Raw genomic sequence first — 20,294 nt, 5'->3', positions numbered from 1 at the left:
GTGGATACAATTTTGTAAACATTAGTTTCCCATACAGTGCACTTTGTGGGAAACCTCTCCATGAGTGCAAATCACCCTCCAGAGAAAACAACGGCTCATACTCTCCGCATTCAGACTGACTTATATAACTAGTGATGCTAAAAAAAAAACCAAATCATTCCAATTTTCTGTCTGGAGTCTCAGCTGCCTCAACATGCTTTATGTATTACCTTGTCTATTATATCTGTACTGTAAAAGTCACTTTAGGCCTCAGCCAAACACACGCCTGTTTTATTTGTCCTGTCTTTGAGTGTCAGTCATGTTTTCTGTGGTTTGATAACTGAACTGTGGCCAATTTTATGATCCCAGTGAAATCCCTATGATCTCATTGAGGTTAACTGTGAAATTTGAAACAGGGATTTGATATAAAAAATGCAATGAAAAAGTAAAGTAGAGTATTTTTCCATTGATCTAAAATGCACATTACCCATGTTTGAACTGATGCTAGGCAATAAATTGTCCACTGAACTTTATATAAGCAAGTTTTAGAGATGTTTCTCTTTTCATTATGGGAACTAAACACTCTCTTCCCCCTCTCCTTACTGTTCTAGCCAATACAGCCTGTGACCCAGTGATTGAGGAGCATTTCCGCCGCAGTCTTGGGAAGAACTACAAGGAGCCTGAGCCCACAGCCACCAACTCAGTGTCCATCACAGGCTCGGTGGACGACCACTTCGCCAAGGCACTGGGTGAGACCTGGCTGCAGATTAAAAACAAGGGGAGTCCCTCGTCGTCCGGCAGCAGCCCAAACTCCTCCCCCGACAGTCACATGGTCAATCACAACCACTCCCCATCTCTGGTCTCCTGAAGCAGGAGGGGTTTAACAGGGATTTACCCGTTTCCCCAGCCCTTCCAATCATCGCGGCTCCAACACCCACGCCCTTGTCACTTTGGTCTGTCACCAGCATCCCGGAGGGAATGCCTGCCCGCTGATCTAAAACCCTCAAGCCTGCTCTCTCTATGCACTTATAGAGGATAACTCAAGCAATAACAACATGGCCATGTTTTCCCCCGTCCTGTTCTCTGTTATGGTAATGCCAGACAATAATCAGTAATGAGTGATGAGGGTTCGACTTTGGGACCTCGACTGGAGCATCAAGCTGCTCCTTCCAACCATTCATCATCCCTGCATGTCAAGCTTGGAGCTGAGCAAGTGTCTGTAGGTATATGTACATAAAGAGAGAGAGGAAAGGTGGTGTTTTGATTATTAATTTTCTTCTTTGTTTTTTGTTTCTTTAACAGTAGTTTTGTGTACTGCTTTTGCGTTATGAGATGCCCGACATTTCAAAGAACAGTTAAGTGAGAAACACTTTGGAGAAATTAATCACAAACCACCTGACTGTGCTACCAAAGAAACCTCAGACACTGATGTTTATCAACACCCACTTCGAAAACAAAACAACAAAAATCCATTTTGTAATCTCCCTATGTTTTTTTTTCTTTTTTTTAAATCTCTTTTCATTTTCTGACCTTCCTTCTCTCTCCCTATCACTCCTGTTCTGGTGGTTTTGTTACTGTATGTGTATACTATACTAGGTGATTAACTTGGTCTCATTTGCACTACATCCGTAGAGGGTTGGCGTAAAGGGTGGCATGTCGATATTGTTATCTGGCACTGCACACACTAGGACTGCTAAAGCTGTTTTGGCGCAGTCTGGTATAATCCAGCTTTTGTTGAAACCTCTATTTGATCCCATTAGCTGTTATTTAAAATCTACCTGGGCACAGTTGTATCCTAAAACAAATGAGAAATGCATACCAGTCTAGGCAGTATACAATGTTAGAGATATGCAGAGTAATGTATTTGGATACTATGTGTTCTAATATTAAGTACATTTTGTCATGATTAGTGCAGCTGCTAACAACAGACAAACATGCTTGCATGGTAAGAGAAGGTGGGCAAAAAAAAGGTTGCTTGCATTGCCATGTCTGGCAACCACTGTTAGGTCTAAACTACTTTACATGCCTAAATAGTGCGAAATTGCCAAAAGCGGAGTAAAGTTATCACATCAGCCAACTGTGGTGTCAATACATCACAGCCATTATAAGAGGAGATCAGAGCTGAAAACGCAGCTGTACGACCTGCAGTGTGTTGCTAAACAATGTGCTTTGATGTGTTTCACTGGCTTAGTGAATGAGGGGATAGATGATGCTGCATGTCACTTTGTGGTTGGGGGGGGGGGGGGGTAGTCTGGTTTCTCGACCGGGGGAGAGAAGATTATTTCAGATCTCTTCAAACACACCTTTGTTTTTTTTATCTCTTTGAACACAGTGTTGTAATTATATTTGACTTATGCCCTGCTACACACTGTGGTTTGGTAGATTTCTACAAGTTTTTGAGGGATAAACTAATGCTTTTACAGACGCATGTTTTTTGTTGTTTTGTTTTTAATAGCTGGTATCTATTAATGTTTTTAAGCATTTCAATCTTAACTACTATTAGCCTTTTCATTCAGACGTTAGTTGTTACTTATTTTGTTGTCAGTAACAGACATAGACACTATACACTCACTGCTGGGTCAGTCGTACTCCATATTATTATTGTTATTGTTATTATTACGGTTTTGTATTTTTGTTTTCCATTAATATCAGTATGGTAACAAACATCTATAGTGGGACAGCCTCCGGACAGGCTCTGTTTAACGATGAGAGCTGCGTTTCTTGAAACCATCTCTGCACAATAAGCGGTTTGCTCATTCCTGCAGCAGAGCAGTGATCGTTCAAGTGTTGAGTTGGCTTTGGGAGACGCAGCCCGTAAAAGTTTTCTTAAGATGTTGATCCATCGGTGGTACAGGATGCTACAGCCTTCAGGATGACCTGAGCTGAGACACCAAATTGGCACACATTAGTCAACAGGGCCTTGTTTCCCTGAAAAGCATCTGAAATGGGCTTTATTCTTCTGAATCTGTTTGGCTGTCATTAAAATCACCCCCTTGGTACCGGCCTTCACACACATTGCTGCAGTCTGAAAAGGACTTTGTACAGCACAGCCTAGCACGCTATTATGCGTTTGGGAAACAAAGTTTTGTTTTTAGTAAGAGCTAGTGATGAAGGCTCTCAAACATATTGTTGAAGTTGTGGAAACCATAGCAGAGAGATGGTAGCAAACAAAACAAAACACACGCTGATAATTAGGGGTTATCTGCTCCCTTTCAAACTCCATCAGTTGACTTTTTGTGTCCTGACTTGGTGTCCAGACTTTTTTTTGTAATTCAATGCTTTCTTTTCTGAACATCATTGTATATTGTTGCTGCAGTTAAGCTAGACTGCTGCAGTCTAAGAAAATGAATTTTACTCTGTTAAAGAGCCTGCGCCAAGGTGGCATACATTCCTCCTACAGGGAACTTTGTGCAGGCCTCATCCAGACTCTGTATCTCCATATCAACAGACAGAGCTAATAACCAGCAAGGACCTGCTGTCCCAGAGTTCCCTGCCAACAGGGTTGCTTGTGTCTTTACTGGAATATCTAGGTGTCCACTTCAGCTTTTTGTTTTTGCACCAAGCAAATTGGCCATAAATGACTTCACATTGTGAGATAAATGAACAAACAAGCATTAATGCCATAAATACACAACATTTTTTAAGAACATTCATAGTATAGAATTCAGAGAACCTGGAAAGTGATGTGAGTCATTCTGTAGAAAAACTACCAAATCATTTCTCGTCTCTGAGCTGAGGTTCATATTTGCTGGGATGGATGTAGTCATCATACTTGATGAAAACAAACGTAACCAGAGTTCTCTAAATGGAAAGCTTTCTCAGTGTTCTAGAATGTCCACACATTCCATCCTAAACTGAACAGATGTGACAGAACCATCATGGTGAAAGTTCTAGAATATTCAGATGCACAACAATTTCAATCAGAATACAACTGCCAGTGAACAAATTTACCAAACAAATAAGTACTCAGTCTAAATGTGATTTGTGTGACAAGGTTCAGAGTGGTTTGGATGATGATTTCTAGCAGGCAGGTTTTGGGGGAGCAGAGCTTCAGAAGCTGAGCTTCTGTAAGCAAAACCTGTGAGCCACGAGACGTTCAACTGACACTGATTCTGTTGAAGGTCTCACAGCAATGCCTCCCCTTCCTTTCACATCCAGTTGACCCTGATTAAGATTCAATGCAATAAGCAACATGCTAGAAAACACGAGGGAAAAGGGCTCAGTGTCCAGAGGATATTGTTTTTCTATTATTATTCTTCTTCATTAGCATTTCACTACCACCCTATAGGTAGGAGGCTCTATTTCTGCTTCGGCACACACTCCCTACACACTGTAGGAAAAATCCCTTAATAAAAAAAAATACTTTTTCTATAATAGGTAACTATAAGACCATCATTACGCTGTGCGTAACGAATGTACAGAGAAAAAAAATCGTAGGTATTTTTTGAGGAACAATTAATTTGTTAATGATATGTAGCTATTTAATTGTTGGTTTTCCCTGTCCTTATATTGTAATCATTGCATTTTCTTTTTTGTGAAAAAAAGTTGATCTTTTTTGTTTATAGAGTTTGTCTTGTTAGAGTAAGGGTTCAAGTGCAGGAACACAGTAAACATTTGAAACCACAATAAGACCACTGGTGTGTCGGTGACAATCTCAACTTCCATTGGTCCCATTGATCTGCAATCAATTCACTTCTGAGACATCTGAACAAAAGAGTTTGTCCTTTTGGAGGCCTCTTGAGCAAGTTGCAAGTTTTGCATTGATGGAGCATAATTTTGCCAATAGCCCAGTGAGTCCTGCTGGCCATTTGAAAAATCATTTCCATGTAACTATTAAAAATCAAATAAAAATCAACATTAGTCATGGGCTTGCAGGTATTTTCCTCCACTGCATGTAAGGATTATAAAGTCTGGGTTTTGAAGGTCTTTTGATGACTGATCATGGTCTACAGATGGGAGCTGAGCTACAGTTAAAAAACAGTCAGTCCATTTGAGATCACTTTTTGGATTTAGCTTGACTTCACTAAAGCTAAAAATTATGAAAATCTGACAACACATTCATACATGTTTCAGTTCATCAGCTTCATCTCCGTTACCAGTCAGTGTGGCTGACATCTAAACTGCTTGGGTCATTACCCTTGCATGTGATGTAACTTTTCCCATCTGTGGAGGCCATTTTGCATCTGTAATCAAGTAAAAAGCATGAAAATTGCGCGGAAAAATCAAGTTGGTCTTTACTCTGACTGTACGACAATGTCCAGATCCTTTTTGAAGTGGAAGTAGCATGTACTTAATGGTAGTAATACTCTGAACTGTTAAAAAAAATGTATCAAGAAAACAACAGACAATTTGTGGCTCTGTGTCTCCTACTAAAAAGGTTTTGGCAGGCCACCTTTTTTGTACGTAAAGTAGCCTTGATGAACAATAAAGTGCTTTTAAACCACTGTGACTGCGTGGGCCTCTGTTATTGTGTTATGGGTAAGACAGATGCTTGGAAAGCGTGAATTAGTATTAGAAAGATGAAGCTACATTGAATGTTTGGAATGATAACCCGGATGCCACATGAATCATAAACACACACAAACAACTACAAATTACTAAATACAATTCAATTCAAGCTCACAGATGTAAACCGAAATAATAGAGACATTTTATTCCAGTGTTTGGTTAAACACTTACAGAAGAGAACAAATGTGATAAAAACCATAGAGAATAGTAAGCATTATGAAATACAAGTCAGAATTACGAGTTTAAAATCATTTTGATCACATCTGAGGGAAGGTTTATCTTGGAATTATGCAACTTTGACTTCACTTTTTATATTCGGAAATTAACCGTCCTCCATAAATACCCGAATTTATCATTACACTGAAGATATTGTACATATTAGCAGTTCAAATAACACATGGCTGACTAAAAAAAGCAAACAGACAAACATGTGCATGCGTCAACACAAACAAACCATAAAAGACCTTCAGTTTGTCCGTAGGCTCTTTTAGATGAAACTGTGCAGTTGTAACTTCCAGGTTTTCGTTTCCATATCAAAAGCCACAGTTGCACAGTAACATGTGTTCAGGTTTTCCTTCTTCCACAGAAACAAAGCTGGTTTAAGTATTAACTGTACTGTATGTATGACCGCCTCCAGTAAACAGAAAGGGAGATGGATGGATTTGCTGAGCTGTCAACTGTGTTTTTGTAATTTAATAATGTATCTGAAGAAAACTGAATGAGTGAGCAGATGTCGTTAGTCAATGTCTTGCCAAAGGACTCAGCAAACCTATTAAATGTGTTGATGGAGAGATTCTGGGAGGAACTTGACATTCAGTGAAGCTTTTAAAAAAAAAAAAACCATAGGGCGCTAAAAGTCTAATAAATGTAATAAAAGTAATAGATATTTTGTCTCAGTGAATTGAACTCACTCTAAGACACCATGATGTGATAGCTACAGCTACATTCTCCTTCACACACACAGAAAACTTCAAGCTCTGATCCGGTTCCTAAAGTAACAGTGTAAAAACACATCCACTGCATATTTTAGCAGTAAATCTGATAATTTTGCTGTTGCCACTCTATTTGGTCGATCTTAAATCCAAATGAAGGCTAAGGGATTTTAGAGCTTTCCTTTCAGCTACTTTTCAGAAAACGTTTTTGTAATGTGCTTGTTTTTGATGACTTGAGTTTTATCAGTGCGTTCTGTAGCCTGTAAAAGTCTTTGTCAATGTAAGATTCTAATAAAAAACAAATAAAACCCAGATAGAAACAGAAGGATTGGAGTGTTCAGCCCTGATGAGGCGCAGGGCTTTTTTCCTCCAGTCTTTCAGATACTCTCATCATCGCTCATATCCCAGATCTAATGAGAAAAACACAAACAGAAAAATAAACAATTAACACTGAATTCATTATTTTGATGGAAAAGATGTCTACATAGCTGCACTTAATATTCTAAACTCAAGGTCCAATTACTAGGTTTTTTTTCTGGGGCTTTCAACTGCATCTTACAGCCAGTGTATTTCCTTCATCATAAATATTAAAACATTTTAAAACATGCATTGTTTGAAGCCATAACCCGACAACTGTCTATCAGTGGAAAAGTTTGAAGCAGGAATGAGTATCGCACTATGTGCATATTTGTCTTTGTGCGCAATACACAAAACAGACCCAATGCTAGTAAGCTTTAAAGTCCTCCTCCAGTCAAAACATTTTTCTTCATCTTGTTCCTACAGTTGGATGTTTGAGCTTCACTGCAGAATGATGTATGTGCCAAGTTTGATAGAAGACTGTTTTCACATTTATCTGCTGAAAGTGGCAAGTTTCTCCGTGGTCATTGAAAATCTTATTTGGCGGCCTATGAGCTTGATTTGTGACATCACAACTAGTTTGGTCAATCTTGGTCTAATAGTCAATTTATATCTTTAAGATTATTTTGTCAGATTACAACTACAACTTCAAGTTGTTTTGACATAACTGGATGGATACATACATGTTAACATACACTGAGTTACCAGAACGATACAGTACAAACCCCAGGACAATAATACAATCCAGTCCAGAGCAATAAGGGCTCTGATTGTGGCTCAACACAAATTTAGGTCAAAGTGTTCGGCTGCACTGATTTAATACACTTCTACTAATAGGCCTGAATGTTTGATTCAATTTTAAAAACAGGAGGCGACAGATAAACAGACAAATTTCTGTCCAAACAAGTGACTTGGAAGTCAAAATAGAACTTTAGAAAACATACAGGGCGCCTGCAGCGCTCATTTCTTGGCTAAATGCACCAATTATATATCAGCTTTGATAATGATTACTCACAATCACTGCTAAGAAGTTTCTAACAGGAAGCAACAGCAACATGAGTCTCTATCTCACACACACACACACACACACACACACACACACACACACACACACACACACACACACACACACACACACACACACACACACACACACACACACACACACACACACACACACACACACACACACACACACACACACACACACACACACACACACACACACACACACACACACACACACCTCCTTTTCACTACTGTGTCAGTAAACAACAGTGGCCTTCTCATGGCAGCAGATTCTTCACATTCTCTTTCTGTAAGACGTAATTCAAATACCTCCAACACTGTCTGAAATGTTACACGCACATGGCTCTGAGTGCTCACAGACACACACGCATTCACACACATGCAGTTTTACACATACGCGCTGCATTCCTTTGAATTTGCTTCCTCACAACTCAAAGAGCTGAAATGTGAATTCCAGTGCAACAACTACACCCTTGTGAAGCTGAAAGAAATAGAATTGCTACTTCTCTTTTTCTTTGAGTGCAAGTATTAGGAACCTTAAGAAAACCTGTATCTTCAAGAAACCGGGACAAAGTTTTTTTTCTCTTTGACAAGCCTTTATGAAGGTCATCATAGTTTTTCATTATCAATTATCAGATCAATAGTCCTGTATCAAAAGATATTCAATGACACGAACAGCAAATTGACCCTTTTTTGCCATTTTTGGGAATTAGGTTGGCCTCTTTGCTGGAAAATCAAACAAGCAATTAATAAATAATAAACATAGTTAGTAATTGATTAGTTGAATAATTGGTGAGGTCCTAAGCACTAACTGTTGCAGCTCTAAACAAAATTGCCCTCCCAATTAATTTTTGATTTTTTTAAAGGGCGGTGCAAAACAAAATGCTTCTTGACACAACTGGATAGACCTACAACCAATCAGAGCCATGAAATGTGACCTACAAGCAAACACAGCTACGAAATGTTGGTGCTTGGTCAGTGGAAAATAATGACGACCGGGCAAGAAATTTTCTCTATTACGGCTAAACAGTACACTAAAATGTGTTTTTTTTTAAATATATATATTTTAAGGCGAGAAATAGAGAATATAGTAACAGAATATCGAGTTATATTTGATCAGCGCTGTCTATTTTTTGTTTTTCCTGGAAGAAATTATCAGTGAAATAACAGCCCTGTAAAATAAAACATTACAATACTCTGTATTGCTGATAGATATTGCTAACACTAGAGAGAGGTGAGAGTGCAGAGAAAAGAGACTATAACTATACACAGAAGCACTCAGCACATGCTCTGTGCTGAGGCCCACAGTAAATTAAAATGTAATCAACAGCACACACCAAGAGCTCTCAGTTGTTTATACTGTGAATCCAGATTTGGCAGGTTCTCGTGAAACAATCAATGTAATACATCAATTCAAAATCAACAGTACAAACCTCACTGAATGTCAGCCTCATTAAAACTGAGATGAACCTATTATAAATTCTGATAAATGTCAAGAGATTGTGCTCTGGGATGATACATTACGTCTTTCACAGAAAAGGCTACAAAAACTAAACCTGGTCCTTGAACTGGAATTAAAAAAGGTCTCAGCAATCTGAACCCGCAGCTGCACCGCATATGATTTTATCTCTATCTTTAGACTGAAGTACATCCCATGTGAAATCTTGCTGTATGAAAATATGCATAAATTCACAAGAAAAATAGAAAAAAGGTGCAAATAACTGCTTTTGAAATAATTAAATGCAATCAAGTTTCTTAAAAGTTGAAACTTGAATGTTCAACGTATGGTTTAAGAGAAGTTTGGGGTATTTTGCTTTCTTTCCAAAAATGAAATAAGCAGAGCTAAAGCCAGGAGATGATTAGCCTAGCTTAGCATAAAGAGTGGAAACAGGTGTAAACACCTAGCACGGTAAGAAATAAACCTTCTGACAGTAAAGATGGTGTGTGGTTTAAGAGTTACTTCATCCTCAAAATTATAATTTGTATATCAATTACTCGCCCCGGTTTACCTAGAATTCCTGAAGAAAACTTTTTCTATTTTTTTTCAAAATTTTTGTAGTACACGAGAAAGAGCATAGCAGCCGTACAGCGTGTCTGCTTTAAAGTGAAAAAGAACAGAGACAAAAACAAAAAAACCCTGACATAAATCCTTCATCACTCTCAACAACTCATTTCAGACACGGTCACAATAACCAACCAAGCAACTGAACAAAATAGTTTTTCTTGCATACATCTCCACCGTGAACCAAGAATGAAAAAATGGAAGTATTTCCAATCATAGAGCATTTTCTCTGGTTTTGGATTACTCATTCACCATGCAGGCATGCAAGGAAAATACACTGATACGAATAATCATTTTGAAGCTGAAGTATTCATTTAATTATTTTGTCATTTAGATTCTTTTTAACAAGGAAATTTTGGGAACTGTTTTCATTTATGATTCGTTGCAGTTATAATAAGAAACTTACATGTATGTCCATCTGTGTTCAACTAGCAACATGCAAGAAGAAGTATGGGAACTGTGCAAAACACTGTCTCACCTGTTCTGCAGCATGTTACCATGAACATGTGTACAGGCAAACTGTTGTTTTGCGTTCTCATTTCCGTTAGTGTAACTTCAACAGGTCTTTTTCAGAGAGTCGTCGAAGAGTTGCATGGCAGTGTGGAAAATGAGGGACACATTCATATCAAAGCTGAAAGTTCAGCATTTCTGCCCCACTGCTGCTGGAGAGCGAGCATCAAAAGGACAGCAAGCAAAGAGCTCTTTGAAACGTAGCGACACTGGAGCCCCTCTCTGGACGGCTGCCATGCTGCACCAATGGCGTGTGTGTGTGTGTGTTTTGAGAAATCTTTTGTGCAAAATGAAAGGGGGGGGGGGGGGGGGGGGGGGCTTATGTAACGTGAAAAGCTCCGGCAAACTGAAACCAACAACTTTACGACACTCTTTCAAGCACGACTTGAGATGTTTCTCAACCATTTACCTCCATTACTGCAATGCATAAGCAGATTTTGTAACGCCGAGATCAAAATAAATTAATACTCAGTACAGTGGGGAGCTTATTGAAATCTGTAACTTCTTTTATTTATTTTTAAGTTTTCTTTTGTTTCTTTTAATATGATTTCTTAATTTATTTTTATTTTAGAGAGTTTCGAAAATTATTTTGCCATGAAATGGCTTGACAAAACCCTGAAGTATTCTGGATGTACAGATGAGCAGAAATGGGCTGTTTAATGTAGATGTGTTTAAGTGTGCTTACGTTGTCTCCAAATGCCAAATAAATCTAGTTAATTTAATTAGTATTTATTCAGATTTTTTTCCAGTACTACATGACCAATGTCAGTGATTAAAGGTCCCATATTATGCTCATAATTGGGTTCATACCAGTACTTTGGGTTTCTACTAGAACGTTTTTACTTTAATATTTAATATATATTTACTGTCCGTCTGAATGTATTCATGTATTCACCCCCTGTTTCAAATACTCTGTTTAAGCATCTGTCTCTTGAAGCCCCCCTCCTGAAAAAGCCCAGTCAGCTCTGATTGGTCAAGGTCTGCAGGTCTCCCACATGTGTAACAGCACTTTAGCTGCATTACTTACCTTTATATAGTATAGTGATAGTTTGAAAACACAACTGTAACGTTTCTGAATCTTGGATCTGGGTCTGTGCATTTCTCTGTGGATTCAGAGTTTTGCTATGTCCATATTATTTATATAGCACCTCGATCTTCTTTATAGTAAAAAAAAGACATGAAAATCTTGCTTTTCACAATATGTGACAGATCACGCACCCATTCACAAACATTCATACACTGGAGCGCTAAACATTCACACAGAAACTCACACTGCAATCTGGGGTTTAGTATCTTGCCCATGGACACTTCCGACATGTAGACTGCCTCAGCCTACTGGATAACCACTCTACGGACGACCGCTCTTTCATTGGCTAAGGAGGTAAAGCCAGTGACAGTTGTGATTTCATCCAGCAAAATGGGCAAATCAACAGTAATTGATTCATTGACAAATTATGCAACAGTGAAACTTATTGTTAGTTGCAACCCTAGCTTGAGATATATGATGTCTTAACTGGTGGACCCCTCAGCGCACACGCACGCACACGCACACGCACACGCACACACACACACACACACACACACACACACACACACACACACACACACACACACACACACACACACACACACACACACACACACACACACACACACACACACACACACACACACACACACACACACACACACACACCATGACAGCATCTCAAAGGGATTGGCAGCAACACAATCAACAACACACATCTTTAACTTTGAAGCAGCCTTATCGCTTCAGGACCTTGAGTCACTGCAGGTTAAAAGAGGATTTCTGGATGTTTCATAAAGTCCTACAGTAAGCTGCATGTAATCATTGTGTGAATGTGTTTGTGTTTGTAATCAGTTGGGCTCCGGCTGATATGACAACTATAATCCAGACTAGTTGTTGAAACAAGGATGGGATCTGATCAGATAGAGGAGGTTTTAGCTGGAAGCTGAGGCTGGTGCAGTCAGCCAACTCTCTGCAGCCACTGATTATTGTTCCCCCACAAATACAACACAAGAATCTGCATCGTGGTCTTTAGCAATATTATCATTCTGCAGGCCGAAGCATCTTAAAAAGGAACATCAGAACTACACTTAGCGTTATGTTTTTATCAAGAAAGCAACTTTTCAGGTGATTATTACCGCTTTCAGACACATGGCTCATTATTGTTTTTTTCTTACTGAGCCTGCTTACAGGAATACATCCTAAGTGCGGGTGGCCCCAGTGGGAATTCAACCTCTAAAGCCATTCAGCTAGGCAGTGCTACACAACCACTGAAGGGCTTTGATATTAAACACACATCTGCTTCAAATATTAGAACTGACACCAAAGCACAAAGCCCAAAGTCAAGCTTTCATCATGGAGACTGGATCCATCTGATGTGCAATTAGTGGACCACACAGAGTGACGTGGTTTATGGCTGCTGGATACAACAGGGACTGTGTGCGTTTGGTTGAGGAAGAAATCCACTGTTTCATTCTTTTGAATTTGATTAGTTTATGTGAGTGTTTTATAAACTCACATAACTTTTGTAAGTCAAAAAGACTTTGTGGACTGTGACCGTTATCTTTCACTGCTACAACTCTAGCATCTTTTCAGATTTGGAAAAGTTTATTTTTATCTTTATTTTATCTTATCTTATTTTTATTCTATTGTATTGTATCATATTCAGTTGTACCAGATTGCTGCAACGAAATAATTTCCCTTTGAAAATGAACAAAGTAATCTATCTATCTATCTATCTATCTATCTATCCATCTATCCATCCATCTATCTATCTGACAGTGTGTGTACATTATTTAAATGTTTTATTCACACATGACATCAAAGGATATTTACGGAAAGAACCACAACATTTGGGTGCATTTTGGCACTTGCTGTCAAGGGTTGAGATGAAAAGAACAATAATAGAGAGAAGCCTTAATTAATGACCCTTGTCTTTTTACAGTGAATATTCTAAATAAAGTTGTCAAAAGTATCGGTACTTTGTTAGCTCTTTATAGTATTGAAAGTACCAAAGCCATAAAAAAAGTTATCTACAACTAGCACAAAACATCGGAGAGGAAAATGAACTGTGTTGGTATGTGATCAGTGGTTTTATTTTCATTTTTGCTGTGGTATCTTAAGAGGTAGCATGTATAATCTGTTATACTAGCATTGTATCAAAGTTCAAAACTCTGGTATCGGGAAAATCTTACCTATAATAACTTCTTCCATTATTTACACATTTTAATACCTGTTTTATAAAGCAGAATAACCAGATTTTAAGTTGAGAAGAATTCTTTAAATATATATATATATATATATATATATATATATATATAGAAGAATCTTTTCAGCAGCTAGAAAATGTGCTAATTACAAGGTTAATGCTTTTAATAAAGAAAACAAGAGGCACATTCAGTCTCTCTTTCAGTGAATTTAACCTTGAGCTATTGTGGCATCCAATTGAATTGGAAATCTCACAGGTTCTGACAGTGAGAATGCCATTCTAAATTTTAATTAAAATTTTCATCACATGTATGGAAAATTATGAGCTGCATGGCTGAAATGGTTTTATTCAGCACTACAATGACTTAAAACTCACACAGAGCTAAAGCGGTCAAACCAGTCGAGTCCAAAAACGCTGGTTGCTTATATTCAGTAAGTAAGGTCGGACTCACACTGTCCTTCCCTACCGTGCCCCAGGGCGTTTCACGGCTAAAGTCTAGTTCGTTTGACCAGTGTGAGTGCAACCGTACTGGTACGCTTGCCGTCCAAGGCCCTTTGGGAAAGGTGGGCTTTTGTAAAGCACGTTTGCACATGTACGAGCACGAGCGTGCGCACGTGTACAAGCACGAGCACAAGGCTACGGCGGTTCTGACGTCATTTTATATGACCATGCGCGGACATTTAAAACAATGGCGGAGAAAGGTTCACGTTGATGTGATGCGAAGGTGGAGTGTTTACTGAAGATTTGGTCGGATGAAAATATTAAAAAACAGTCGACAAGACGCACAAAACTCCGAGGTCTATGGAAATATTTGTAAACAAAGCCACGCATCGCGATGACTTCAATCAATGCGTGTGACATGTTACGCCGTGATGACGTATAGGCAGGCTAGAAGCATTCGCGCGAGGCCCAGGCAGTGTGAGTACAAACGGGCCTGGCCCGCGTAGGTGGGGGGGAAATACCCGTGGCACGGTACGGACAGTGTGAGTGCGCCCTAAATGTGTTCAAGAATCAAGAAATACTTCATGCAAATCATGATTAAAATCATAATTAACTGTTCTAGGGGTATGCAGGGATCTTAGCAAATAGTTTCACAACACAACTTTACTGTCTGATCCTTCAAAATCCTTCTGATCTACGAATTCAACTTGAGGAATCTACAGTATCAGCATGTAAGAACAGCACCACTGGACAATTAGTACAAACTTTACAAGAGGTGTCAGCTATGGAAATTCTTGTTTCCTCTAACAAATGATCTAACATCTGTTTGCCGGGGGGATGCATTTGATGATTTATGTTAATGAGGGGGGTACTTCCCCTTTCATCCCCTCTCATAAGCCCCCCTGAGGGCTGGTTTTACACCCAGAAGGGGAGGAAGACCCACACAGCTCAGTCAATATAAGAAGGTGATACACCAGTTCTGAAATGTTTTCTTTCTTTTTAGTTCTTTCACTCTGCCCTGGCTAACCACGATCCACCCAGGATCAGGATCAGGAAAAATGAGTCTGTGTTTGTTGACCTCATGATACTAAAATGATGTCCACTAATCCTAATGTGAACACCTCACAACACTGACAATACACGTGAATTTCACACTCCTACACACACACAGTAACTAATGGGTTCAGGGAGGTTGATGTAAATAAATAATGTAGTTTGGGTGTAGCCTGCCTGAGGTTCCAGTTTCCGGGATGGAGGAGTACTAAGGTGTGAAAGCAGCACTTTGAAGTACAAAAGACGTGATAATGTGTACTATCACCTGAGGGAACAACCTTTTATCTGGTTTAGCTGGATCCTGAGCCTTTATCTGGGAAAAAGAAGTAGGAAATATTTCCAGCATTCAATTCAATCCCTGTAATGGTATGGGCAAATATAGAGGGTTGATATAGAACTTGAGTTTTTAACTCATTCTGCAACACGTGAAGTGCTAAATGTATATGGAGTAAGGCCTGTCAGGGTTAATATATGTGGCTCCACAAAACAGGAGATAATGGTGGTCCATTTTTATCCCAGTATGTGTGCAAACGCTGGCTGTTGGACCTCTGAAACTAGGCAGGTTTGCTAATTTACATAATAGCTTGGCATCCTCCGTGTGCCCTGGTGCTCCCATCGCTACTGATCTCTTGGAAATATTAAATCATTTGTGAGATGAATCTTTGGTTATTATTAATATGTAGATTCTTCTAGATTCATCTTCTGAAGTGCATGTCTTGCAGAAGGCTGTGCAGTACTCTAGTAGTCACTAAAAAAAGATGAAATACTGTGAATTTGTATCCAATAGACAATAATGTGTGTAAAGCCAGTAGCTGTATTAAGGAGGTACAATTACTTTTAAGTAAATATGGTAAGACAATCAGCCACGTTCAGAAATAAGGGAGAATCATAATGTTCTGAGTCATTCTAAAATGAGGGAACAGTCTTTTCTCTTTGTGGGTTGCACAACAGGATGGGAACACTAGTCTATTTAGAGGCCCTAATTATTCATTCTATTATGGCTCTTGCACAATTTCTAGGAAAATATTGCAGAAAATGTAACAGGTTAAATAAAGATTCAGACTTAATCTTGGTCTGGGAATACAGCGTGTCAAGTTTTCATAAAAAGATTGACTAAGATTAAGAGTGTTAAACCCTATTTTGTCTCCTCTTCCAGTAGCACACTTAGACACATACAGTGGTATGCAAAAGTTTGGGCACCCCTTAGGAAAATCATTACATCCGTTTGTCACTTAGTGAGCTTTTGAAGCAGCAACTTCCTTTTAACATATGTTATACCTCATGGAAACAGAAACATCTCAGTAGTGAAACCATTTTTATTGGTCCAACAGAATATTTTTTATGTGTGGAATATTATGTATGAATGTATGAATATTTAAACAAAAATAGGCATGTACATAAATTTGGACACCCCAAAGAAATAATTCCATAAATATTTAGTCAAGGCTACTTTTGCTGCTAGAACAGCCTATAGCCACAGACAAGTCCCTGAAGTCTGGCAGGTGGTATTTTGGCCCATTCCTCCTTACAAAAGGCCTCCAGTTCAGTCAGGTTTCTTGGCTTACGTGCGTACACAGCCTGCTTCAAATCAATCCATACATTTTCAATGATATTAAGGTCTGGGGACTGGGATGGCCATTCCAGAAGATTGTACTTGTGCTTCTGCATGAATTCCTTGGTGGATTTTGAACAGTGCTTAGGATCATTGTCCTGCTGAAAAATCCAAACCCGGCGTAGCTTCAACTTTGTGACGGATTCTTGAACATTCTTGTCAAGAATCTGCTGATACTGAGAGGAATTCATGTGGCCCTCAACTTTAACAAGGTTTCCAGTCCCTGTGCTAGCCACACAGCCCCATAACATGATGGACCCTCCGCCAAATTTCACAGTAGGCAATAAGTTCTTCTCATGGAATGCAGTGTGTTTTCTTCGCCATGCATATCTCCTCCTGTTCTGACCAAATAACTCCATCTTAGTCTCATCTGACCACAGTATTTTTTTCCAAAATGCTTCTGGCTTGTCCAGATGTGCTTTAGCATAACCCATGCGACTCTTCCTGTGACGAACACTCAGGAAAGGCTTTTTGCGCATCACCCTTCCAATGAGCTTTTCCTGGTGCAAAGTACGCTGGGTTGTGGAACGATGAACAACTACACCATCAGTAGCCAGGTGTTCTTGTAGTTCTCTGGAGGCGGTCTGTGGCTTGTCTGTGACCATTCTAACCATCCTTCGCCTGTGCCTTTCTTGTATTTTTCTTGGCCTACCACATCTTTCCTTCACAAGGACTGTTCCTGTGGCCTTCCATTTCTGCACAACATTTCTGACTGTGGAGACAGACAGTCCAAACCTTTTTGATAATTTCTTGTACCCTTCTCCTAATTCATGATAATGAATTATCTTAGTTTTTAGGTCCGTGGAGAGTTGTTTAGATGCCCCCATGTTGCCACAATCTAAGAAAGAACCTAGGACAAGCACAGCCAGCAATTACCTCTGTTAAATAGCCTTATTCATGATTGGTTTCACCTGTCTTTGTAATTGAAGGTCTCATGAGTTAATCCAAGCAATTTTGTGCTTCAACCTGTCAGCTATAAATCTCTACAGGTCTTGAAATGAATGCAATTAAAAGGGTGCACAAACTTTTGCACATCCCTTTTTTTACATTTTATTTTATCATAATAAAACTATGTAATGCTACCCTAAGAATTTTGGTCTGGAAAATACTGAAATGTCTACATCTCTGTAGGAAATCAAATCTTGTTGCTGTGATCTTCTCTTATAAAGTTAGAACAAATTATCATGGAATCTTAGAGGGGTGCCGAAACTTTTGCATACCACTGTATGTGCAAGCACATGCTGCAAATGTACACAGATACACGTGCATACCCACTTTAAGCAGAGAAAATGACCTCACGTGGCCCAATGAAACTCCAACTGCCGCTGTAACACGGAGCATTCCCAGCTACATTCCTGAATTCCCCTCAGACATTCCTGCACAATGTGGCGGGAATCTACAGCGTGTTGGTTTCACCGGGAGAGAGGCGGTTTAAAGTAGGGTGAAAAGGTAAAAGGTCAAATCACTTACAAAGTCAGTAAAATGAGAGAGGCTGTGGCCCAAGACTCTGTCTTAGTCTTACGAGGACCTCATAGTGAAGGGGAGAGATAAACACACAGGAGGAGAGAGACCGCGAGACAATAAAACAAATTCTTTGGTCCATGTATAGAGGAATCTACATTTACATAAATTTAGAATATAAAAATCTATAGAAGCATGTTGGCCTCTGCACTCTGACAGCAGGATACCATGGGTCAAATCTAGAGAGGGTTGCTCAACATTTAAGTCAAAAGACTGGAGGGGAAAATCCGCCATATTCAGATTTGTCCCATGCAGGCACATGACTTGGTTTCTGGGTGGTACGCTCAATGATTGAAATTAACCGCATCCAGACTGCGCCTCTGAGGTTGGGAAGGGTTTTCTTGAATTAAGTTTTGTGAAAATTAAGTTGTATCTAGCTCAGGTCTTGAAAATGAAAGCATGCCTTTGGCAATAGAACAGGCAGATTAATAAAGAAGACGTTAATCTTAAGTGTAAACTAGAAGGGCACTCGGGGAGCAAAGACCACTGCAAAGGCGTGTCCTCAGTCTCACGATGTTAATGCAGTGTGAATTTTCCCTGTCGGGAATTCATTTTTCCAATTATTCCGACACTGCATGATTGCAGCTAAATGAATAACGTAATTTCAATGACAAAGTTGAAAACATAATCTCCTTGGTGTGGTAACTAATAAAAAAAAAAAAATGATCAGGTTAGGTGTGTGTTTGTGTGGGTGGATGGGTAAATGATATAGAGACAAGAGAGAGCAAAAGGAGGACAGTATTAACTAAATGAAGATAGAAAAAAATAAATAAAACTTCAATATTCTTGAAGGGCATCTCTAACACTTTTGATTTACGGCATTGTGCCATGCTCATATGTGTTTCCACTATCACTATGTGTCTACATTATTGTCAAATCAACGAAAACATCATCTCCTCAGTTGAGGTCATAAATGTGCTGTTTACTGCAGTGCTAAATGTGTATTAAAGTGAAATAAGGGGCATGGCACAGTAAAATAAAAAATAAAAACATAATAGGACAACATTAAAAGACGATGTAAAGATGCAAATTACTCTAATAAAGCACATCAGTGGTGTTTCAACCAGCTTTATTGTAACCCTTTGCTATGTGTTGCATGTGGGAATTTATGTTATGCAGTTCTAACAAGCACACTGCTGATGTAGTCATGGAGTGATGGAGTCATAGAGTGATGGAGTCCAGAACAGAGCATAACCAAACTGCTTTATTTGATGCCAATTTCAATGCACTCTCACAGAAGAAGATTGTGCCAGAAAACTAGGGGTTTCAAAAATGTGTTTTTTTCCCTTTTTCTTTTAGAGAAAGTCCCTTGATTGTGATGGTGACTACCACAACAAATGTGTTTAAAACAAACACTTGAGGGTTATTTTTTTCTCACTGCTTCATCTTAAATATGACAAAGCTGTACAATATTGTAGAAGAAGAGTAAGTTGTGCTTCTGGCACAACTTCACCTTTGCTTCCAACGAACATGAAGAGAGCGAGAAGTCTAAAGACTTCAAACCTCCAGCAACACTTGTAGACTATTTAAAAAAACAATTGTAGGACAGATGTCTTTTGGCTTGTGGCCTTAATCAGTGTCCTCCATGACCCCGCTGAAGGCCAAGTGTAAAATATAGAATATGTATATAAGTCTAGAGGAATCATGTTCTTTTTATGCTGCTGTTTTAGGCCTTCATTATCTAATCATTACCACTTCAGGCTATGCAGAAGCCATCCGACAGTAAAAACATACTACTTTAAAGCTCCTAATGCCTTTTGTTTAATAAAGTAATGTCTCCAGGCAGCGTATACAATTCCACACAATAAGCAGAGCTTTGGCTAATATTGCTTGGCAGTAAAAACACTCATTTGATAAAGTAGTTCCAGATGCCTCAGTGAATACAATATGTTGGGACTCTGTGATCTGGATTCCCAACTGTAGGTGTGTCTGACTTTGGACATAGAGGGAGCCACCTAAAACTGGGAACAGACCTGAAGATTGTCTGGACGTCCCACACACAACCACTATATCCAAAAACATACACAGATTTTAATGTCTTGACAGTCATATGT

General features: G+C 39.1%; 2 protein-coding genes across 3 annotated transcripts in view; one reads left to right on the top strand and one right to left on the bottom strand.

The window, feature by feature from the left end:
- vgll4b (vestigial-like family member 4b) overlaps positions 1-2,194 on the top strand; it is a 41,016-nt gene extending 38,822 nt beyond the window's left edge. For both annotated transcript variants that reach the window (XM_083938735.1, XM_083938734.1), the window contains one exon: positions 591-2,194. In XM_083938735.1, coding sequence (XP_083794861.1) covers positions 591-847 — 257 coding nt within the window. In that variant the 3' untranslated portion in view covers positions 848-2,194. The remainder of the gene's footprint in view (positions 1-590) is intronic.
- Positions 2,195-5,648: 3,454 nt separating this feature from the next.
- atg7 (ATG7 autophagy related 7 homolog) overlaps positions 5,649-20,294 on the bottom strand; it is an 81,793-nt gene continuing 67,147 nt past the window's right edge. The window contains exon 19 of the mRNA XM_083938662.1: positions 5,649-6,829. Within this exon, the coding sequence (XP_083794788.1) occupies positions 6,797-6,829 (33 nt within the window). The 3' untranslated portion in view covers positions 5,649-6,796. The remainder of the gene's footprint in view (positions 6,830-20,294) is intronic.

The sequence above is a fragment of the Echiichthys vipera genome (assembly GCF_963691815.1).
Source record: "Echiichthys vipera genome assembly, chromosome: X".
Taxonomy (NCBI): domain Eukaryota; kingdom Metazoa; phylum Chordata; class Actinopteri; order Perciformes; family Trachinidae; genus Echiichthys; species Echiichthys vipera.
Note: the sequence above shows the minus strand (reverse complement) of the source record. Positions and strands in the feature narration are given on the sequence as shown.